The 20,040-nt window shown below is 52.4% G+C and overlaps 1 protein-coding gene across 1 annotated transcript in view; it reads left to right on the forward strand.

Annotated features, from left to right (window-relative positions):
- Positions 1 to 2,400: 2,400 nt before the first annotated feature.
- LOC143693199 (multiple epidermal growth factor-like domains protein 8) overlaps positions 2,401 to 20,040 on the forward strand; it is a gene marked incomplete at its 5' end in the record, with an annotated part of 31,925 nt that continues 14,285 nt past the window's right edge. The window contains 10 exon segments of the mRNA XM_077173206.1: positions 2,401 to 2,496; positions 2,498 to 2,600; positions 4,895 to 5,109; positions 5,913 to 5,979; positions 6,061 to 6,209; positions 9,042 to 9,129; positions 9,132 to 9,192; positions 10,838 to 11,030; positions 13,920 to 14,090; positions 15,587 to 15,717. Coding sequence (XP_077029321.1) covers positions 2,401 to 2,496; positions 2,498 to 2,600; positions 4,895 to 5,109; positions 5,913 to 5,979; positions 6,061 to 6,209; positions 9,042 to 9,129; positions 9,132 to 9,192; positions 10,838 to 11,030; positions 13,920 to 14,090; positions 15,587 to 15,717 — 1,274 coding nt within the window.

The raw sequence follows: 20,040 nt of genomic DNA on the forward strand, positions 1-20,040 counted from the left end.
AGAACGAGCCCGGAGACCCCCAAAACCTCCCCAAAATCCCCATTTTTCCACCCAAAATCCCCCACTTTTTCCACAGAAAATCCCTGTTTTTTCCACCCAAAATCCCTGGTTTTTTCACCCAAAACTCCCTTTAATCCCAATTTTAGAAACCCAAGACCCTGTGACACCTTTCTGAGACCCCTAAAACCTCCTCCAAAATCGCCGTTTATTCCACAAAAAATCCCCGGGTTTTTTTTCCCAAAACCCCAATATTTTCACCCAAAACTCCCCTTAGTCCCAACTTTAGGAACCCAAGACCCTGTGAGACCCCAAAACCTCCACTGAAAATCCCCATTTCTCCACAGAAAATCCCACAGAAAATCCCCATTTCTCCACAGAAAATCGCCATTTTCCCACCGATTTTCGCCATTTTTTCACCGAATTTCGCCGTTTTTTCACCGATTTTCGCCGTTTTTTTTTCCCGAACTCCTTCCGCAGGGTCCCCCTCGGTGCAAGTGGTGCACGAACTGCCCGGAGGGGGCGTGCATCGCGGCGGGCTCCAGCTGCCGCCGGTGAGAACGAGCCCGGAGACCCCCAAAACCTCCCCAAAATCCCCATTTTTCCACTCAAAATCCCCATTTTTCCACCCAAAACTCCCTTTACCCTCAATCTCAGAAACCCAAGAGCCTGTGAGACCCCAAAACCTCCACAGAAAATCCCCATTTCTCCACAGAAAATCCCACAGAAAATCACCATTTTTCCACCGAATTTCGCCGTTTTTCCACCGAATTTCACCCCGTTTTTTCACCGAATTTCGCCGGGTTTTTTTTCCCAAAACCCCAATATTTTCACCCAAAACTCCCTTTAACCTCCATCTGAGGAACCCAAGACCCTGTGAGACCACAAAACCTCCACAGAAAATCCCCATTTCTCCACAGATAATCCCCACTTCTCCACAGAAAATCGCCACTTTCTCCACAGAAAATCGCCGGTTTTTCACCAAATTTCACCGGGTTTTTTTTCCCAAAACTCCAATATTTTCACTCAAAATTCCTGATAACCTCAATCTTAGTAACCCAAGACCCTTTGAGACCCCAAAACCTCCACAGAAAATCCCCATTTCTCCACAGAAAATCCCACAGAAAATCGCCAATTTTCCACCGAATTTCGCCGTTTTTTCACCAAATTTCACCCGGTTTTTTACCCAAAATCCCACTTTTTTCACCCAAAACTCCCTTTACCCTCAATCTCAGAAACCCAAGAGCCTGTGAGACCCCAAAACCTCCACAGAAAATCTCCATTTCTCCACAGAAAATCCCACAGAAAATCCCCATTTCTCCACAGAAAATCCCACAGAAAATCGCCATTTGTTCACCGATTTTCGCCGTTTTTTCACCGAATTTCGCCGTTTTTTCACCCAAAACTTCCCGAACTCCTTCCGCAGGGTCCCCCTCGGTGCAAGTGGTGCACGAACTGCCCGGAGGGGGCGTGCATCGCGGCGGGCTCCAGCTGCCGCCGGGAGAACGAGCCCGGGACCCCAAAACCGCCCTGACACCCCTAAACCTCCCCAAAATCCCCATTTTTCCACCCAAAATCCCCATTTTTCCACCCAAAACTCCCTTTACCCTCCATCTCAGAAACCCAAGACCCTGTGAGACCCCAAAACCTCCACAGAAAATCCCCATTTCTCCACAGAAAATCCCACAGAAAATCCCCATTTCTCCACAGAAAATCCCACAGAAAATCCCCATTTTTTCACCGATTTTCGCCGTTTTTTTCACCAAATTTCACCGTTTTTTCCCCCAAACCTCGTTCCGCAGGGTCCCCCTCGGTGCAAGTGGTGCACGAACTGCCCGGAGGGGGCGTGCATCGCGGCGGGCTCCAGCTGCCGCCGGGAGAACGAGCCCGGAGACCCCCAAAACCTCCCCAAAATCCCCATTTTTCCACCCAAAATCCCCATTTTCCACCCAAAATCCCCACTTTTTCCACAGAAAATCCCTGTTTTTCCACCCAAAATCCCCATTTTTCCACCCAAAACTCCCTTTAATCCCAATCTTAGAAACCCAAAACGCTGTGAGACCTCCTGAGACCCCTAAAACCTCCTCCAAAATCGCCGTTTATTCCACAAAAAATCCCCGGGTTTTTTTTCCCAAAACCCCAATATTTTCACCCAAAACTCCCCTTAGTCCCAACTTTAGGAACCCAAGACCCTGTGAGACCTCAAAACCTCCACAGAAAATCCCCATTTCTCCACAGAAAATCCCACAGAAAATCCCCCATTTCTCCACAGAAAATCGCCATTTCCCACCGATTTTCGCCATTTTTCACCGAATTTCGCCATTTTTTCACCGATTTTCGCCGTTTTTTCACCGAATTTCGCCGTTTTTTCCCCCAAACCTCGTTCCGCAGGGTCCCCCTCGGTGCAAGTGGTGCACGAACTGCCCGGAGGGGGCGTGCATCGCGGCGGGCTCCAGCTGCCGCCGGGAGAACGATTGCCGCATCAACCAGCGCGAGGTGCGCGCGGGCCCAGAACTGCAGCGAGGCCGCGTGCGGGGCCCCCGACTGCCCGCGCTGCGCACGCGCCGGGCGCTGCATGTGGACGCGGCAGTTCAAGAGGACGGGTGAGGGAAATTGCTGGAAAAATCGGGATTTTGGGCAATTTTTGGGCGGGATTTTGGGCAATTTTGGGCGGGATTTTGGGTGTTTTTGTGGGGGGGATTTTTTGGGAATTTTTGGGATTTTTTACGGGGTTTTTTGAGGATTTTTTGCGGATTTTTTTGAGGATTTTTTTTAGGATTTTTTTCAGATTTTTATTTAAATTTTGTGGATTTTTGGAGGGGATTTTTTGGGATCTTTTGAGATTTTTCTTTTAAATTTTGCGGAATTTTTTGCCGATTTTTGGGGGGATTTTTTGGGGCGTTTGTTGGGATTTTTTTGCGGAATTTTATGTGGATTTTTTACAGGATTTTGGGGGGATTTTTTGGGATACTTTGCAGATTTTTTGGGATACTTTGCAGATTTTTGGGGGATTTTTCACGATTTTTTGGGGGATTTTTTTACGGGTTTTTTTGGGGAATATTTGGGGGATTTTCCACACTGCATGTGGACGCGGCAGTTCAAGAGGACGGGTGAGGGAAATTGCTGGAAAAATCGCGATTTTGGGAGATTTTGGGTGGATTTTATGGGGGGAATTTTATGGGGATTTTTAGGGGATTTTTTTACGGGTTTTTTGGGGGGTTTTTGTGGATTTTTTTTTTTTAATTTTTCTTAAAATATTGAGCATTTTTTGTAGGATTTTCGGGGATTTTTAGGGGATTTGGGGGGGGGATTTCTTGCATATTTTTGGGGGATTTTTTGGGGATGTTTTGGAGTTTTTTGGGGGGATTTTCTGTGATTTTTTGGAGGGTTTTTTTTGTAGCATTTTGCGGATCTTTGGGATTTTTGCAGATTTTTTGGGGTTTTTTTTGGGGGGGATTTTTTGGGGATTTTCCGTGCTGCATGTGGACGCGGCAGTTCAAGAGGACGGGTGAGGGAAATTGCTGGAAAAATCGGGATTTTGGGCAATTTTGGGCGGGATTTTGGGTGGTTTTGTGGGGGGATTTTATGGGAATTTTTGGGATTTTTTTACGGGGTTTTTTGAGGATTTTTGCGGATTTTTTTGAGGTTTTTTTGAGGATTTTTTTCAGATTTTTATTTAAATTTTGTGGATTTTTGGAGGGGATTTTTTGGGATCTTTTGAGATTTTTCTTTTAAATTTTGCGGAATTTTTTGCAGATTTTTGGGGGGATTTTTTGGGGCGTTTGTTGGGATTTTTTTGGGGGGGAATTTTATGTGGATTTTTTACAGAATTTTTGGGGGATTTTTTGGGATACTTTGCCGATTTTTTGGGGGATTTTTTGGGGGATTTTTTACGGGTTTTTTTTGGGGAATATTTGGGGGGATTTTCTGCACTGCATGTGGACGCGGCAGTTCAAGAGGACGGGTGAGGGAAATTGCTGGAAAAACCGGGATTTTCGGAGATTTTGGGTGGGGTTTGGGGTTTTTTTTTTGGGTGGGTTTTATGGGGGGATTTAATGGGATTTTTTGAGGATTTTTTGAGATTTTTTACGTGTTTATTTGGGGATTTTTTGTGAGATTTTTTTGAGATTTTTATTTAAATTTTGCGGCTTTTGGGGGGGGAATTTATTGGGATTTTTAGGGGGATTTTTTGGGGGTTTTTTAGGGATTTGTTGGGATTTTTTTTTTTTTGTAGATTTTTTGCGGATTTTTGGGGTTTTTTTTGGGATTTTTTGGGGATATTTTGGGGAATTTTTGAGATTTTTTTCTGGATTTTGGGGGGATTTTTTGGGGATGATTTTATGGGGATTTTTGGGATTTTTCACGATTTTTTTTGTAAATTTTGAGCATATTTTCGGGATTTTTAGTGGTTTTTTGAACATTTTTCGGGGGTTTTTTGGGGATTTTTGGGGTTTTTGGGTCTTTTGGGGGATTTTGTGAGGATTTTTCTTGAGATTTTTTTTGAGACTTTTGTAGGATTTTGAGCATTTTTTGTAGGATTTTTTGGGGGATTTTTTGGGGGGATTTTTTTGGGATATTTTGGGGATTTTTTTGGAATTTTATAGGGGATTTTTTAGGGGGATTTTTGGGGGGATTTTATAGGATTTTTTGGGGATTTTGGGTGGGTTTTTTTTTTTTGGGGGGGGGGGATTTTGGGGGGGGGATTTTTTTATTTTTCAGGGATTTTTTTTTTAGATTTTGGGGGATTTTTCGCAAATTTTCTTGGATTTTTGGGGGGATTTTTCGCAATTTTTCTTGGATTTTTGGGGGATTTTTTGGGGTTTTTTAGGAGATTTTGGTGCGATTTTATGTGATTTTTTGGGGGATTTTTTGGGAATTTCTTCCTCACTCCCTACAGGCGAGACGCGGCGCATCCTGAGCGTGCAGCCCAGCTACGACTGGACGTGTTTCAGCCACTCCCTGCTCAACGTGTCCCCCATGCCCGTGGAGTCGGCGCCGCCGCTGCCGTGCCCCAGCCCGTGCCACGCCCAGCGCTCGTGCCCCGCCTGCCTCAGCTCGCCCGGCGCCGACGGGGGGTGGCAGCACTGCCTGTGGAGCCTGGCCCTCGGCGAGGTCGGTACACGCGTTCTCTTTCCCGCGTTTTTTCCGGTTTAATTTCCAGTTTTTTCTGGTTTTATTTTGATTTTTTTTCTTATTTTGTTTCGGGTTTTGTCGGGGGTTTTTTTCCTGATTTTTTTTCTGATTTTATTTCGATTTTTTTCTCATATTTTTTCGATTTTATTTCGATTTTTTTCCGATTTTATTTCGATTTTTTCTCATTTTTTTCCAAATTTATTTCGATTTTTTTCTAATTTTTTTCTGATTTTTTCTGATTTTATTTTGATATTTTTTCGATTTTTTCCAACTTTTTTCCGATTTTATTTCGATTTTTTTTCTGATTTTTTTCTGATTTTTTCTGATTTTATTTCGATTTTTTTCTGATTTTATTTCGATTTTTCCATTATTTTATTTCGATGTTATTTCAATTTTTTTCAGATTTTTTCGCTTTTTTTACTGATTTTATTTCGATTTTTCTTCGCTTTTTTTCTGATTTTTTTTCTGATTTCTTTCTGTTTTTTATTCTCTTTTTTTGATTTTTTTCTGATTTTATTTTGATTTTTCCTGATTTTTTGAGGATTATTTGAGATTTTTTAGGGATTTTGGGGGGAATTTTTAAGGGATCTTTTTGATGATTATTTGAGGGCTTTTTAGGCATTTTTTGCAGATTATTTGAAGGTGTTTTAGGGATTTTTAGGGATTTTTTTGAAGATTATTTGAGGCTTTTTTTGGGGGGATTTTTTGAGGACATTTTGGGTGAATTCCAGGCTATTCCAGCCCATTCCTAACCCCTCCCGTTTTAACCCTTTCCTCCCCAGTGCCTCAGCCCCACCTTCGCCCCTTTGCGCTGCCTGGCCGGAAGTTGCGGCCGCCTCCTCCGGGGGGGTTCGGGAGCTTCTGGAACCTTCGGGGGGCTCCCCCCACCTTCCCTGAGTGGGGGAGGGGTCCCCCCCGGCGGTGGGGGAGGGGTCGCCGAGCGCTGCCCTCCCCCGGAATGCGCGGGAGCCTCGCAGTGCTCGGAGTGCCTGAGGCGGCCCCGCTGCGGATGGTGCGCCCGGGCGGGGCACAACGGAGGCGGCCGCTGCCTCGAGGAGGGCTCAGCGGGCCCCGGCACGGTAAGGAGGGAAAATTGGGGATTTGAGGAATTTTTGGGAATTTTTTGGGAATTTTTAGGGTCGGTTTTGAGGGGTTTGGGGGCGTTTAAAAGGGGTTTTAGGGGGCCTCAGGTCGGCCCGGTGGGGACAAAATGGCGGCGGCCGCTGCCCTTGAGGCGGGGCTCAGCGGGCCCCAGGTGGGCCTGGCGGGGGACAAAATGGCGGCCGCCGCTGCCTCGAGGCGGGAGCTCAGCGGGCCCCGGCACTGGGAGAATCGGGAAAATTGGGGATTTGAGGAATTTTTGGGAATTTTTTGGGATTTTTGGGGGTCGGTTTTGAGGGGTTTTGGGGCATTTAAAAGGGATTTCAGGAGGGTTTGGGGCGTTTAAAAGAGTTTTTTTGGGGGCCTCAGGTGGGCCCGGTGGGGACAAAATGGCGGCGGCCGCTGCCTCGAGGCGGGGCTCAGCGGGCCCCAGCACGGGGAGAATTGGGAAAATTGGGGATTTGAGGAATTTTTGGGAATTTTTTGAGCGGGATTTGGGACGATTAAAGGGAGTTTTGGGGGTTTTAAAAGGAATTTCGGGAGGGGTTTTGGGGGGCCTCAGGTGGGCCCGGCGGGGACAAAATGGCGGCGGCCGCTGCCTCGAGGCGGAAGCTCAGCGGGCCCCGGCAAATGAGAATTGGGAAAACTGTGGATTTGAGGATTTTTGGGAATTTTTCGGGATTTTTTAGGGTCGGTTTTGGGGGGTTTGGGGCGTTTAAAAGGGGTTTTAGGGGGCCTCAGGTGGGCCTGGCATGGGACAAAATGGCGGCCGCCGCTGCCTCGAGGAGGGAGCTCAGCGGGCCCCAGCAAATGAGAATTAAGAAAACTGGGGATTTGAGGAATTTTTGGGATTTTTTAGGGTCGGTTTTGGGGGGATTTGGGGCGATTGAAGGGAGTTTTTGGGGGGTTTAAAAGGGGATTCTGGGGGGCCTCAGGTGGGCCCGGCGGGGACAAAATGGCGGCTGCCGCTGCCTCGAGGCGGGAGCTCAGCGGGCCCCGGCACTGGGAGAATTGGGGAAATTAGGGATTTGAGGAATTTTTGGGAATTTTTTGGGATTTTAGGGTCGGTTTTGAGGGGTTTTGGGGTATTTAAAAGGGATTTCAGGAGGGTTTGGGGCGTATAAAAGAGTTTTTTGGGGGCCTCAGGTGGGCCCGGCGGGGACAAAATGGCGGCGGCCGCTGCCTCGAGGCGGGGCTCAGCGGGCCCCAGCACGGGGAGAATTGGGAAAATTGGGGATTTGAGGAATTTTTGGGAATTTTTTGGGAATTTTTGAGCGGGATTTGGGACGATTAAAGGGAGTTTTGGGGGTTTTAAAAGGAATTTCGGGAGGGTTTTGGGGGGCCTCAGGTGGGCCTGGCGGGGACAAAATGGCGGCCGCCACTGCCTCGAGGCAGGAGCTCAGCGGGCCCCGGCAAATGAGAATTGGGAAAACTGGGGATTTCAGGAATTTTTGGGGAATTTTTGAGGGGGATTTGGGACGATTGAAGGGAGTTTGGGGGGGGTTTTAAAAGGAATTTTGGGGGGCCTCAGGTGGGCCCGGCGGGGACAAAATGGCGGCGGCCCGCTGCCTCGAGGCGGGAACTCAACGGGCCCCAGCACGGGGAGAATTGGGAAAATTGGGGATTTGAGGAATTTTTGGGAGTTTTTTTGGGATTTTTTGGGGGGTTTGGGGCGACTGAAGGGAGTTTTTGGGGGATTTAAAAGGGGATTTTAGGGGGCCTCAGGTGGGCCTGGCAGGGACAAAATGGCGGCCGCCCTGCCTCGAGGCGGGGCACGGGGAGAATTGGGGAAATTTGGTGATTTCAAGAATTTTTGGGAATTTTTTGAGAATTTTTGAGGTGGATTTGGGACAATTAAAGGGAGTTTTGGGGGTTTTAACAGGGATGTTGGGAGGGAATTTTTGGGGAGTTTTTGAGGTGGTTTTGGGGGCGATTGAAGGGAGTGTTTGGGGGGTTTAAAAGGGATTTTAGGGGGCCTCAGGTGGGCCGGCAGGGACAAAATGGCGGCCGCCGCTGCCTCGAGGAGGGAGCTCAGCGGGGCCCAGCAAATGAGAATTGGGAAAACTGGGGATTTGAGGAATTTTTGGGATTTTTTAGGGTCGGGTTTTGGGGGGGATTTGGGGGCGATTGAAGGGAGTTTTTGGGGGTTTAAAAGGGATTTTAGGGGGCCTCAGGTGGGCCCGGCAGGGACAAAATGGCGGCCGCCGCTGCCTCGAGGCAGGGCTCAGCGGGCCCTGGCAAATGAGAATTGAGAAAATTTGGGATTTGAGGAATTTTTGCGAATTTTTTGGGAATTTTTGAGGGGGATTTGGGGCGATTAAGGGAGTTTTGGGGGGTTTTAAAAGGGATTTTAGGGGGCGTTTAGGTGGGCCCCGCGGGACAAAATGGCGGCCGCCCTGCCTCGAGGCGGGGCACGGGGAGAATTGGGGAAATTTGGGGATTTCAATAATTTTTGGGAATTTTTTGAGAATTTTTGAGGTGGATTTGGGACGATTAAAGGGAGTTTTGGGGGTTTTAACAGGGATGTCAGGAGGGAATTTTTGGGGAGTTTTTGAGGTGGTTTTGGGGCGATTGAAGGGAGTTTTTGGGGGGTTTAAAAGGGATTTTAGGGGGCGTTTAGGTGGGCCCGGCGGGGACAAATGGCGGCGGCCGCTGCCTCGAGGGGGGGGTGAAAACTGGAAAACTGGGGATTTGAGGAATTTTTGGGTATTTCTTGGGAATTTTTGAGGGGGGTTTTTGGGGGTATTTTGGGAATTCTGGGATAATTCCAGCCTCACTTCCAGGTTTACCTGTCCCCAGGTGTGACCCAGGCGTGCGGGGCCGGCGGAATTTGGGCTTTCCTGACCTGCCCCCCCGAGGACGAGTGCGAGAACGGGCACCACACCTGCGGCCCCAGCCAGTGTGCCAGGACCTACCTGAGGGCTTCACTTGCACCTGCAGGGCCGGCTACACCCTGGACAGGTGAGGGACACACCTGGGTGGCTGAGGGACACACCTGGATGGGGCAGGGGACACACCTGGACAGGTGAGGGACACACCTGGGTGGGGCAGGGGACACACCTGGATGGGGCAGGGACACACCTGGACAGGTGAGGGACACACCTGGATAAGGCAGGGACACACTGGATATGGCAGGGACACACCTGGATGGGGCAGGGACACACCTGGATAGGGCTGGGACACACCTGGACAGGCGAGGGACACACCTGGACAGGTGAGGGACACACCTGGGTAGGGCTGGGAACACCTGGGCAGGTGAGGGACACACTTGGATGGGACAGGGTCAGATCCCAGGTGTCTCCCAGGTGTGTCTCAGGTGTATCTCAGCTACCCCAGGTGTATCTTATCTACCCCCCGGTGTATCCCAGGTGTATCTCAGCTATCCCAGCTGTCCCCCAGGTGTATCCTAGGTGTCCCCCAGGTGTATCCCAGCTGTCTCAGGTGTATCTCAGGTGTATCCCAGGTGTCCCCCAGGTGTAACCCAGGTGTATCCCCCACAGCCGCACAGGTGAGTGCCTCCCCCATGTGCCCCAGGTGTATCCCAGGTGTATCCCAGGTGTCCCCCAGGGGTATCCCAGCTGTCTCAGGTGTATCCTCCTAACCTAGCTGTCCCCCAGGTGTATCCCAGGTGTATCCCAGGTGTAACCCAGGTGTATCTCAGCTACCCCAGGTGTATCCAGGTGTAACCTAGGTGTATCCCAGGTGTATCCCCCTAACCCAGGTGTCCCCAGGTGTTCCCCAGGTGTAACCCAGGTGTAACCCAGGTGTCTCAGGTGTATCTCAGGTGTATCCCCCTACCCCAGGTGTCCCCCAGGTGTAACCCAGGTGTGTCTCTCGCAGCCGCACAGGTGAGTGCCGCCCTGTGTGCCCCAGGTGTATCCCAGGTGTATCCCAGGTATCTCAGGTGTATCCCAGCTGTCTCAGGTGTATCTCAGGTGTATCCCAGATGTATCTCAGCTACCCAGGTGTAACCCAGGTGTGTCTCTCCCAGCCGCACAGGTGAGTGCCGCCCCGTGTGCCCCAGGTGTATCCCAGCTGTCTCAGGTGTATCCCAGGTGTGTCCCCCTAACCCAGGTGTCCCCCAGGTGTATCTCAGGTGTCCCCCAGGTGTATCCCAGCTGTCTCAGGTGTATCTCAGGTGTATCCCAGGTGTATCTCAGCTACCCCAGGTGTAACCCAGGTGTGTTTCTTGCAGCCGCACAGGTGAGTGCCGCCCCCATGTGCCCCAGGTGTATCCCAAGTGTATCCCAGGTGTCTCCCAGGTGTATCTCAGCTATCCCAGGTGTCCCCCAGGTGTCCCCCAGGTGTATCTCAGTTACCCCAGCTGTCCCCCAGGTGTATCCCAGGTGTATCTCAGCTACCCCAGGTGTAACCCAGGTGTGTTTTGCAGCCGCACAGGTGAGTGCCACCCCATGTGCCCCAGGTGTATCCCAGGTGTCCCCCAGGTGTATCCCAGCTGTCTCAGGTGTATCTCAGGTGTATCCCCAGGTGTGTCCCCCTAACTCAGGTGTCCCCCAGGTGTATCCTAGCTGTCTCAGGTGTATCTCAGGTGTATCTCAGCTACCCCAGGTGTCCCCCAGGTGTAACCCAGGTGTGTCTCTCGCAGCCGCACAGGTGAGTGCCGCCCCGTGTGCCGCCAGGGCTGCGCCAATGGCACCTGCCTGGAGCCCGACAGGTGCCGCTGCCACTTCGGCTTCGTGGGCGGGGACTGCGCCACGCCCTGCGCCTGCAACGGCCACAGCGACTGCGCCGGCCCCGCCCACCGGGACACCTGCCTCAGGTGCATGAACAACACCCAGGTGAGCTGGGGGGGGGGCTCAGGTGCATGAACAACACCCAGGTGAGCTGGGGGGGGCTCAGGTGAGGTTACCTGGGCTCCAGGTGGGCTCAGGTGGGCTCAGGGGAGGGCCTCAGGTGCATGAACAACACCCAGGTGAGCTGGGGGGGGGGGGCTCAGGTGCATGAACAATACCCAGGTGAGCTCAGGGGGGCTCAGGTGAGGTTACCTGGGCTCTAATTGGGGTTTCCTGGGCTCCAGGTGAGCTCAGGTGGGGTTACCTGGGCTCTAATTGGGGTTTCCTGGGCTCCAGGTGAGCTCAGGTGAGGTTACCTGGGCTCTAATTGGGGTTACCTGGTCTCCAGGTGGGCTCAGGTGGGGTTACCTGGGCTCTAATTGGGCTTATTTGGGCTCCACGTGGGCTCCGGTGGGGTTACCTGGGTTCCAGGTGAGCTCAGGTGGGGTTACCTGGCCTTCAGGTGGGGTTACCTGGGTTCCAGGTGAGCTCAGGTGGGCTCCAGGTGGGGTTCCCTGGGCACCTGGGGGAGTTCTCTGGGCCTCAGGTGTTCTCGGGGGGGATTACCTGGGCTCCAGGTGGGCGCAGGGGGGCTCGGGGGGGCCTCAGGTGCATGAACAACACCCAGGTGAGCTGGGGGAGGGGGCTCAGGTGGGGTTACCTGGGCTCCATCTGGGGTTACCTGCCTCACCTGTCCTCACGTGTGCCCACCTGCGCAGGGCCCGCAGTGCGAGCGGTGCCGGCCGCTGTTCGTGGGCTCGGCCCTCGGGGGCGGCTCCTGCCTCCCCTGTGACACACCTGTAACACACACCTGTTCTCACCTGTAACACATGTGACACACCTGTTCTCACCTGTTCTCACCTGTCTCTCACCTGCACAGGGCCTGCAGTGTGAGCGGTGCCGGCCGCTGTTCTGTAACTCACCTGTAACACACATGTAGCACCTATAACACACCTGTACCTCACCTGTAACACACATGTAGCAGCTATAACACACCTGTACCTCACCTGTGCTCACCTGTTCTCACCTGTCCCCACCTGTGCAGGGCCCGCAGTGCGAGCGGTGCCGGCCGCTGTTCGTGGGCTCAGTGCTGGGGAGGGGCTCCTGCCTCCCCTGTAACACACCTGTAACACACCTGTGACATACACCTGTAATGTGTATGCTCACCTGTGACACACCTGTGACACACCTGTTCTCACCTGTGCTCACCTGTGCAGGGCCCGCAGTGCGAGCGGTGCCGGCCGCTGTTTGTGGGCTCGGCCCTCGGGGGCAGCTCCTGCCTCCCCTGTAACACACCTGTAACACACACATGTAACACACACCTGTAACACACCTGTAACACATGTAACACACACCTGTAACACACATGTTTTCACCTGTAACACACCTGTAACTCACCTGTTCTCACCTGTGCTCACCTGCACAGGGCCCGCAGTGCGAGCGGTGCCGGCCGCTGTTCGTGGGCTCGGCCCTCGGGGGCGGCTCCTGCCTCCCCTGTAACACACCTGTAACACACCTGTAACACACCTATAACACACACCTGTATCACACCTGTAACACACACATGTGACACACCTGTGCTCACCTGTCCTTCACCTGTCTGTCACCTGTGCAGGGCCCGCAGTGCGAGCGGTGCCGGCCGCTGTTCGTGGGCTCGGCCCTCGGGGGCGGCTCCTGCCTCCCCTGTGACACACCTGTAACACACACATGTAACACACACCTGTAACACACACATGTGACACACCTGGAACACACCTGTGACACACCTGTAACTCACCTGTAACACACACCTGTAACACACACATGTAACACACCTGTAACACACACATGTAGCACACCTGTAACACACCTGTAACACACACCTGTAACACACACCTGTAACACACACATGTGATACACCTGTAACACACATGTAACACACACCTGTGACACACCTGTAACACACCTGTCTCCCACCTGCACAGGGCCCGCAGTGCGAGCGGTGCCGGCCGCTGTTCGTGGGCTCGGCCCTCGGGGGCGGCTCCTGCCTCCCCTGGAACACACCTGTAACACACCTGTAACACACACCTGTAACACACCTGTAACACACACATGTGACGCACACATGTAACACACACACGTAACACACATATAGCACCTGGAACACACCTGGAACACACCTGGAACACACCTGTGCTCACCTGGAACACACCTGTCCCTCACCTGTCTCTCACCTGTGCAGGGCCCGCAGTGCGAGCGGTGCCGGCCGCTGTTCGTGGGCTCCGCCCTGGCGGGGGGTTCCTGCCTCCCCTGTAACACACCTGTAACACACCTGGAACACACCTGGAACACATCTGGAACACACACCTGTGACACACCTGTAACACACCTGTGCTCACCTGTAACACACATGTAGCACATGTTCTCACCTGTATCTCACCTGTGCAGGGCCCGCAGTGCGAGCGGTGCCGGCCGCTGTTCGTGGGCTCGGCCCTGGCCGGCGGCTCCTGCCTCACCTGGAACACACCTGGAACACACCTGTAACTCACCTGTGCTCACCTGTAACACGCCTGTAACACACCTGTGCTCACCTGTTCTCACCTGTCCCCACCTGCACAGGGCCCGCAGTGCGAGCAGTGCCGGCCGCTGTTCTGTAACTCACCTGTAACACACATGTAGCACATGTTCTCACCTGTGTCTCACCTGTCTCTCACCCGCACAGGGCCCGCAGTGCGAGCGGTGCCGGCCGCTGTTCGTGGGCTCGGCCCTGGGGGGCGGCTCCTGCCTCCCCTGTAACACACCTGTAACACACACATGTAACACACCTGTGACACACACCTGTAACACACCTGTGACACACACCTGTAACACACACCTGTGGCACACCTGTCCCTCACCTGTCTCTCACCTGTGCAGGGCCCGCAGTGCGAGCGGTGCCGGCCGCTGTTCGTGGGCTCCGCCCTCGGGGGCGGCTCCTGCCTCCCCTGCCGCTCCTTCTGCCGGCACCGCGCCGACGTCTGCGTCAGCCGCGCCCAACTGGAGCAGCACCGCCGGGAGCCGGACAGGTACCCCCTGGAGCCACACCTGGTGAGAGCCTGGGGACACACCTGGGGGGGCAGCTGGGACAGATGGGAACACACCTGGGGACACACCTGGGCATGGGAACACACCTGGGGACAGATGGGGACACAGCTGGGGGCAGATGGGAGCACACCTGGGCATGGGAACACACCTGGGGACAGATGGGGACACACATGGGGACAGATGGGGACACACCTGGGCATGGGAACACACCTGGGGACAGATGGGAACACACTTGGGGACAGATGGGGACACACCTGGGCATGGGAACACACCTGGGGACAGATGGGAACACACTTGGGGACAGATGGGGAGACAGCTGGGCATGGGAACACACCTGGGGGCAGCTGGGGACACACCTGGGCATGGGAGCACACCTGGGCATGGCTGGGACACACCTGGGGACATAACCTGGGGGCAGCTGGGGACACACCTGGGGACAGATGGGAGCACACCTGGGGACAGATGGGAGCACACCTGGGCATGGGAACACACCTGGGGACAGATGGGAACACACCTGGGCATGGGAGCACACCTGGGGACACAGCTGGGCATGGGAACACACTTGGGACAGCTGGGGGCAGCTGGGCATGGCTGGGGGCACCTGGGCACACACCTGGGGACACCTGAGACACACCTGGGGGCACACCTGGGGACACCTGGAGAGGGACACACACACCTGGACACACACCTGGGTACAGCTGGGACGCACCTGGGGATACCTGGGACACACCTGGGCACACCTGGGGGCACCTGGGAGGGACAAACACACCTGGACACGCTAGGGCATGGTTGGGGATACCTGGGCGCACACCTGGGGGCACTTGGGTATGGCTGGGGGCACCTGGAGAGGGGCAGACACACCTGGGGGCACCTGGGACACACCTGGGGGGACCTGAGGGCACCTGGGCACACAACTGGGGACACCTGGGGACACACCTGGGCACACTTGGGAGGGAGAAAATGGGGTGAAAATCGATGGAAATTTGGGGTTTTGGAGGGGAATTGGGAATCTGGGCACACCTGGGATACACCGGGAGGGACCTGGGGGGACCTGGGCACACCTGAGGGCACCTGGGGGGACCTGAGGGCACCTGGGAGGGAGAAAATGGGGGGAAAATTGGGTGAAAATCGATGGAAATTGGGGGTTTGGAGGGGAAGTTGGGAATCTGGGGGGACCTGAGACGGACCTGGGGGGACCTGAGACAGACCTGGGACACACCTGGGCACACCTGAGGGGCACCTGGGCACACCTGGGGCACACCTGGGGATACCAGGGGGACTTGGGAGCACCTGGGACACACCTGGGGGCACCTGAGCACTCACCTGGGCACACCTGGGAGGGAGAAATTTGGTGAAAATCGATGGAAATTTGGGGTTTTGGTGGGGAAGTTGGGAATTTGGGCACACCTGGGCACACCTGGGCCACACCTGGGGATACCTGGGACATACCTGGACACACCTGGGCCACACCTGGACACACGTGTGCCCTCACCTGGCAGATCCACACGTGGGTGTCCGAGGGCCCCAGCGAGGCGCAGGCCGTGTGCGTGAACTGCCAGAACAACAGCGTGGGGGACAGGTGTGACACCTGCAGGACAGGGTACTTCATGCTGGATGGCACCTGCACCAGGTGAGGGACACACATGGGAGGGAAATTGGGGAAAATCAGAGAAAATTTGGGAAAAATCGGTGAAAATTTGAGGAAAATCAGTGAAAAATTGAGAATTTGGGGACACCTGGGGAGGGGACAGGTGTGACACCTGCAGGACAGGTGACTTCATGCTGGATGGCACCTGCACCAGGTGAGACACACACCTGGGAGGGGAAAAATTGGGAAAAATGAGGGAAAATTGGGGGAAAATCGGTGAAAAATTGAGGAAAATCGGTGAAAATTTGAGGAAAATCGGTGAAAATTGGGGGGAAATCGGAGAAAATTTGGGAATTTGGGGACATTTGGGGACACCTGGGGAGGGGACAGGTGTGACACCTGGGGCAGGTGTGGGGACATCTGGAACACACCTGGGAGGGGAAATTGGGGGAAAATTGGTGAAAATTTGAGGAAAATTGGTGAAAATTGGGGGGAAATTGGTGAAAATTTGAGAATTTGGGGACACCTGGGGACACCTGGGGAGGGGACAGATGTGACACCTGCAGGACAGGGTACTTCATGCTGGATGGCACCTGCACCAGGTGAGGGACACACCTGGGAGGGGAAATTGGGGAAAATCAGAGAAAATTTGGGAAAAATGGGTGAAAATTTGGGAAAAATCGGTGGAAATTTGAGGAAAATCGGTGGAAATTTGAGAGTTTGGGGACAGGTGTGACACCTGCAGGACAGGTGACTTCATGCTGGATGGCACCTGCACCAGGTGAGACACACACCTGGGAGGGAAATTGGGGAAAATTTGGGGAAAATTTGGGAAAAATTGGTGAAAATTGGGGGGAAATTGGTGAAAATTGAGAATTTGGGGACACCGGGGGACACCTGGGAAGGGGACAGGTATGGGGACACCTGGGAGGGGAAATTGGGGAAAAATCAGGGAAAATTTGGTGAAAATTGGGGAAAATTGGGGAAAATTTGGGGAAAATTGGGGAAAATTTGAGGAAAATTGGGGGGAAATTGAGAATTTGGGGACACCTGGGGAGGGGACAGGTGAGACACCTGGGACAGGTGTGGGGACATCTGGGACACAGGTGGGAAATGAAAATTGGTGAAAATTTGAGGAAAATCAGGGAAAATTTGAGGAAAATTGGTGAAAATTTGAGGAAAATGGGTGAAAATTGGGGGGAAATGGGTGAAAAATTGAGAATTTGGGGACACCTGGGGAGGAGACAGGTGTGACACCTGGGACAGGTGTGGGGACATCTGGGATACACCTGGGAGGAGAAATTGGGGGAAAATTGGTGAAAATTGGGGGGAAATTGGTGAAAATTGGGGGGAAATTGGTGAAAATTGGGGGGAAATTGGTGGAAATTTGAGAATTTGGGGACATGTGGGGACACCTGAGGAGGGGACAGGTGAGACACCTGCAGGACAGGTGTGGGAACACCTGGGAGGGGAAAATTTGGGGAGAATTGGTGAAAAATTGAGGAAAAACGGTGAAAATTTGGGGAAAATTGGTGAAAATTTGAGGAAAATTGGGGGGAAATTGAGAATTTGGGGACACCTGGGGAGGGGACAGGTGTGGGGACATCTGGGACACAGGTGGGAAATGAAAATTGGTGAAAATTTGAGGAAAATCAGGGAAAATTGGTGAAAAGCGGTGAAAAATTGAGAATTTGGGGACACCTGGGGAGACCTGGGAAGGGGACAGGTGTGGGGACACCTGGGATACCTTGGACACGTGTGGGGACACCTGGGAGGGGAAAATTGGGAAAAATTGGGGAAAAATCGGTGAAAATTTGAGGAAAATTGGTGAAAATTTGAGGAAAATCGGTGAAAATTTGGGGAAAATGGGTGAAAAATTGAGAATTTGGGGACACCTGGGGAGGGGACAGGTGTGACACCTGCAGGACAGGTGACTTCATGCTGGATGGCACCTGCACCAGGTGAGACACACACCTGGGGGGGAAATTGGGGAAAATCAGAGAAAATTTGGGAAAAATCGGTGAAAATTTGGGAAAAATAGGTGAAAAATTGAGGAAAATCGGTGAAAAATTGAGAATTTGGGGACACCTGGGAAGGGGACAGGTATGGGGACACCTGGGAGGGGAAATTGGGGAAAAATCAGGGAAAATTTGGGGAAAATTGGGGAAAATTTGGGGAAAATTGGTGAAAATTTGAGGAAAATTGGGGGGAAATTGAGAATTTGGGGACACCTGGGGAGGGGACAGGTGAGACACCTGGGACAGGTGTGGGGACATCTGGGACACAGGTGGGAAATGAAAATTGGTGAAAATTTGAGGAAAATCAGGGAAAATTGGGGGAAAATCGGTGAAAAATTGAGAATTTGGGGACACCTGGGGACACCTGAGGAGGGGACAGGTGTGACACCTGCAGGACAGGGTACTTCATGCTGGATGGCACCTGCACCAGGTGAGACACACACCTGGTGGGGAAATTGGGGAAAATTTGGGGAAAATCAGAGAAAATTTGGGAAAAATCGGTGAAAATTTGAGGAAAATCCGTGAAAATTGGGGGGAAATCGGAGAAAATTTGGGAATTTGGGGACATTTGGGGACACCTGGGGAGGGGACAGGTGAGACACCTGCAGGACAGGGTACTTCATGCTGGATGGCACCTGCACCAGGTGAGACACACACCTGGTGGGGAAATTGGGGAAAATCAGAGAAAATTTGGGAAAAATCGGTGAAAATTTGAGGAAAATCGGTGAAAAATTGAGAATTTGGGGACACCTGGGGAGACCTGGGGAGGGGACAGGTGTGGGGACACCTGGGACACACCTGGGAGGGAAATTGAGGAAAATTTGGGAAAAATCGGGGAAAATTTGAGGAAAATCTGTGGAAATTTGAGGAAAATCGGTGAAAATTGGGGGGAAATGGGTGAAAATTTGAGAATTTGGGGACACCTGGGGAGGGGACACGTGAGACACCTGCAGGACAGGGTACTTCATGCTGGATGGCACCTGCACCAGGTGAGACACACACCTGGGACACACCTGGGAAGGAAATTGGGGAAAATTTGGGAAAAATCGGTGAAAATTTGAGGAAAATCGGTGAAAATTTGAGGAAAATCGGTGAAAATTGGGGGGAAATGGGTGAAAAATTGAGACTTTGGGGACACCTGGGGAGGGGACAGGTGTGACACCTGCAGGACAGGTGACTTCATGCTAGATGGCACCTGCACCAGGTGAGGGACACACCTGGGGGGGAAATTGGGGAAAAATTGGGGAAAATTGGGGAAAAATCGGTGGAAATTTGAGGAAAATCGGTGAAAATTTGAGAATTTGGGGACACCTGGGGAGGGGACAGGTGTGACACCTGCAGGACACCTGGGATACCTGGGACAGGTGTGGGGACATCTGGGACACAGGTGGGAAATGAAAATTGGTGAAAATTTGAGGAAAATCAGGGAAAATTGGGGAAAATTTGAGGAAAAACGGTGAAAATTTGAGGAAAATGGGTGAAAAATTGACAATTTGGGGATACCTGGGGATGGGACAGGTGTGATACCTGGGAGGTTAAAATCAGTGAAAATTTGAGGAAAATTGGGGGAAAATTGGGGGAAAATGGGTGAAAAATTGAGAATTTGGGGACACCTGGGATGGGACAGATGAGACACCTGCAGGACACCTGGGACAGGTGTGGGAACACCTGGGAGGGGAAAATTTGGGGAAAATTGGTGAAAAATTGAGGAAAATCGGTGGAAATTTGGGGAAAATTGGTGAAAATTTGAGGAAAATTGGGGGGAAATTGAGAATTTGGGGACACCTGGGGAGGGGACAGGTGAGACACCTGCAGGACAGGGTACTTCATGCTGGATGGCACCTGCACCAGGTGAGACACACACCTGGGAGGGAAATTGGGGAAAAATCAGAGAAAATTTGGGAAAAATCGGTGAAAATTTGAGGAAAATTGGTGAAAATTGGGGGAAATTGGTGAAAAATTGAGAATTTGGGGACACCTGGGGAGGGGACAGGTGTGACACCTGCAGGACAGGTGACTTCATGCTGGATGGCACCTGCACCAGGTGAGACACACACCTGGGACACACCTGGGAAGGAAATTGGGGAAAATTTGGGAAAAATCGGTGAAAATTTAAGGAAAATCGGTGAAAATTTGAGGAAAATCGGTGGAAAATTGAGAATCTGGGGACACCTGGGGAGGGGACAGGTATGGGGACACCTGGGACAGGTATGGGGACACCTGGGAGGGGAAAATTTTGGGAAAATTGGTGAAAAATTGAGGAAAATCGGTGGAAATTTGAGGAAAATTGGGGGGAAATTGAGAATTTGGGGACACCTGGGGAGGAGACAGGTGTGACACCTGGGAC

Source organism: Agelaius phoeniceus, unplaced genomic scaffold (genome assembly GCF_051311805.1).
Source record: "Agelaius phoeniceus isolate bAgePho1 unplaced genomic scaffold, bAgePho1.hap1 Scaffold_397, whole genome shotgun sequence".
Classification (NCBI taxonomy): domain Eukaryota; kingdom Metazoa; phylum Chordata; class Aves; order Passeriformes; family Icteridae; genus Agelaius; species Agelaius phoeniceus.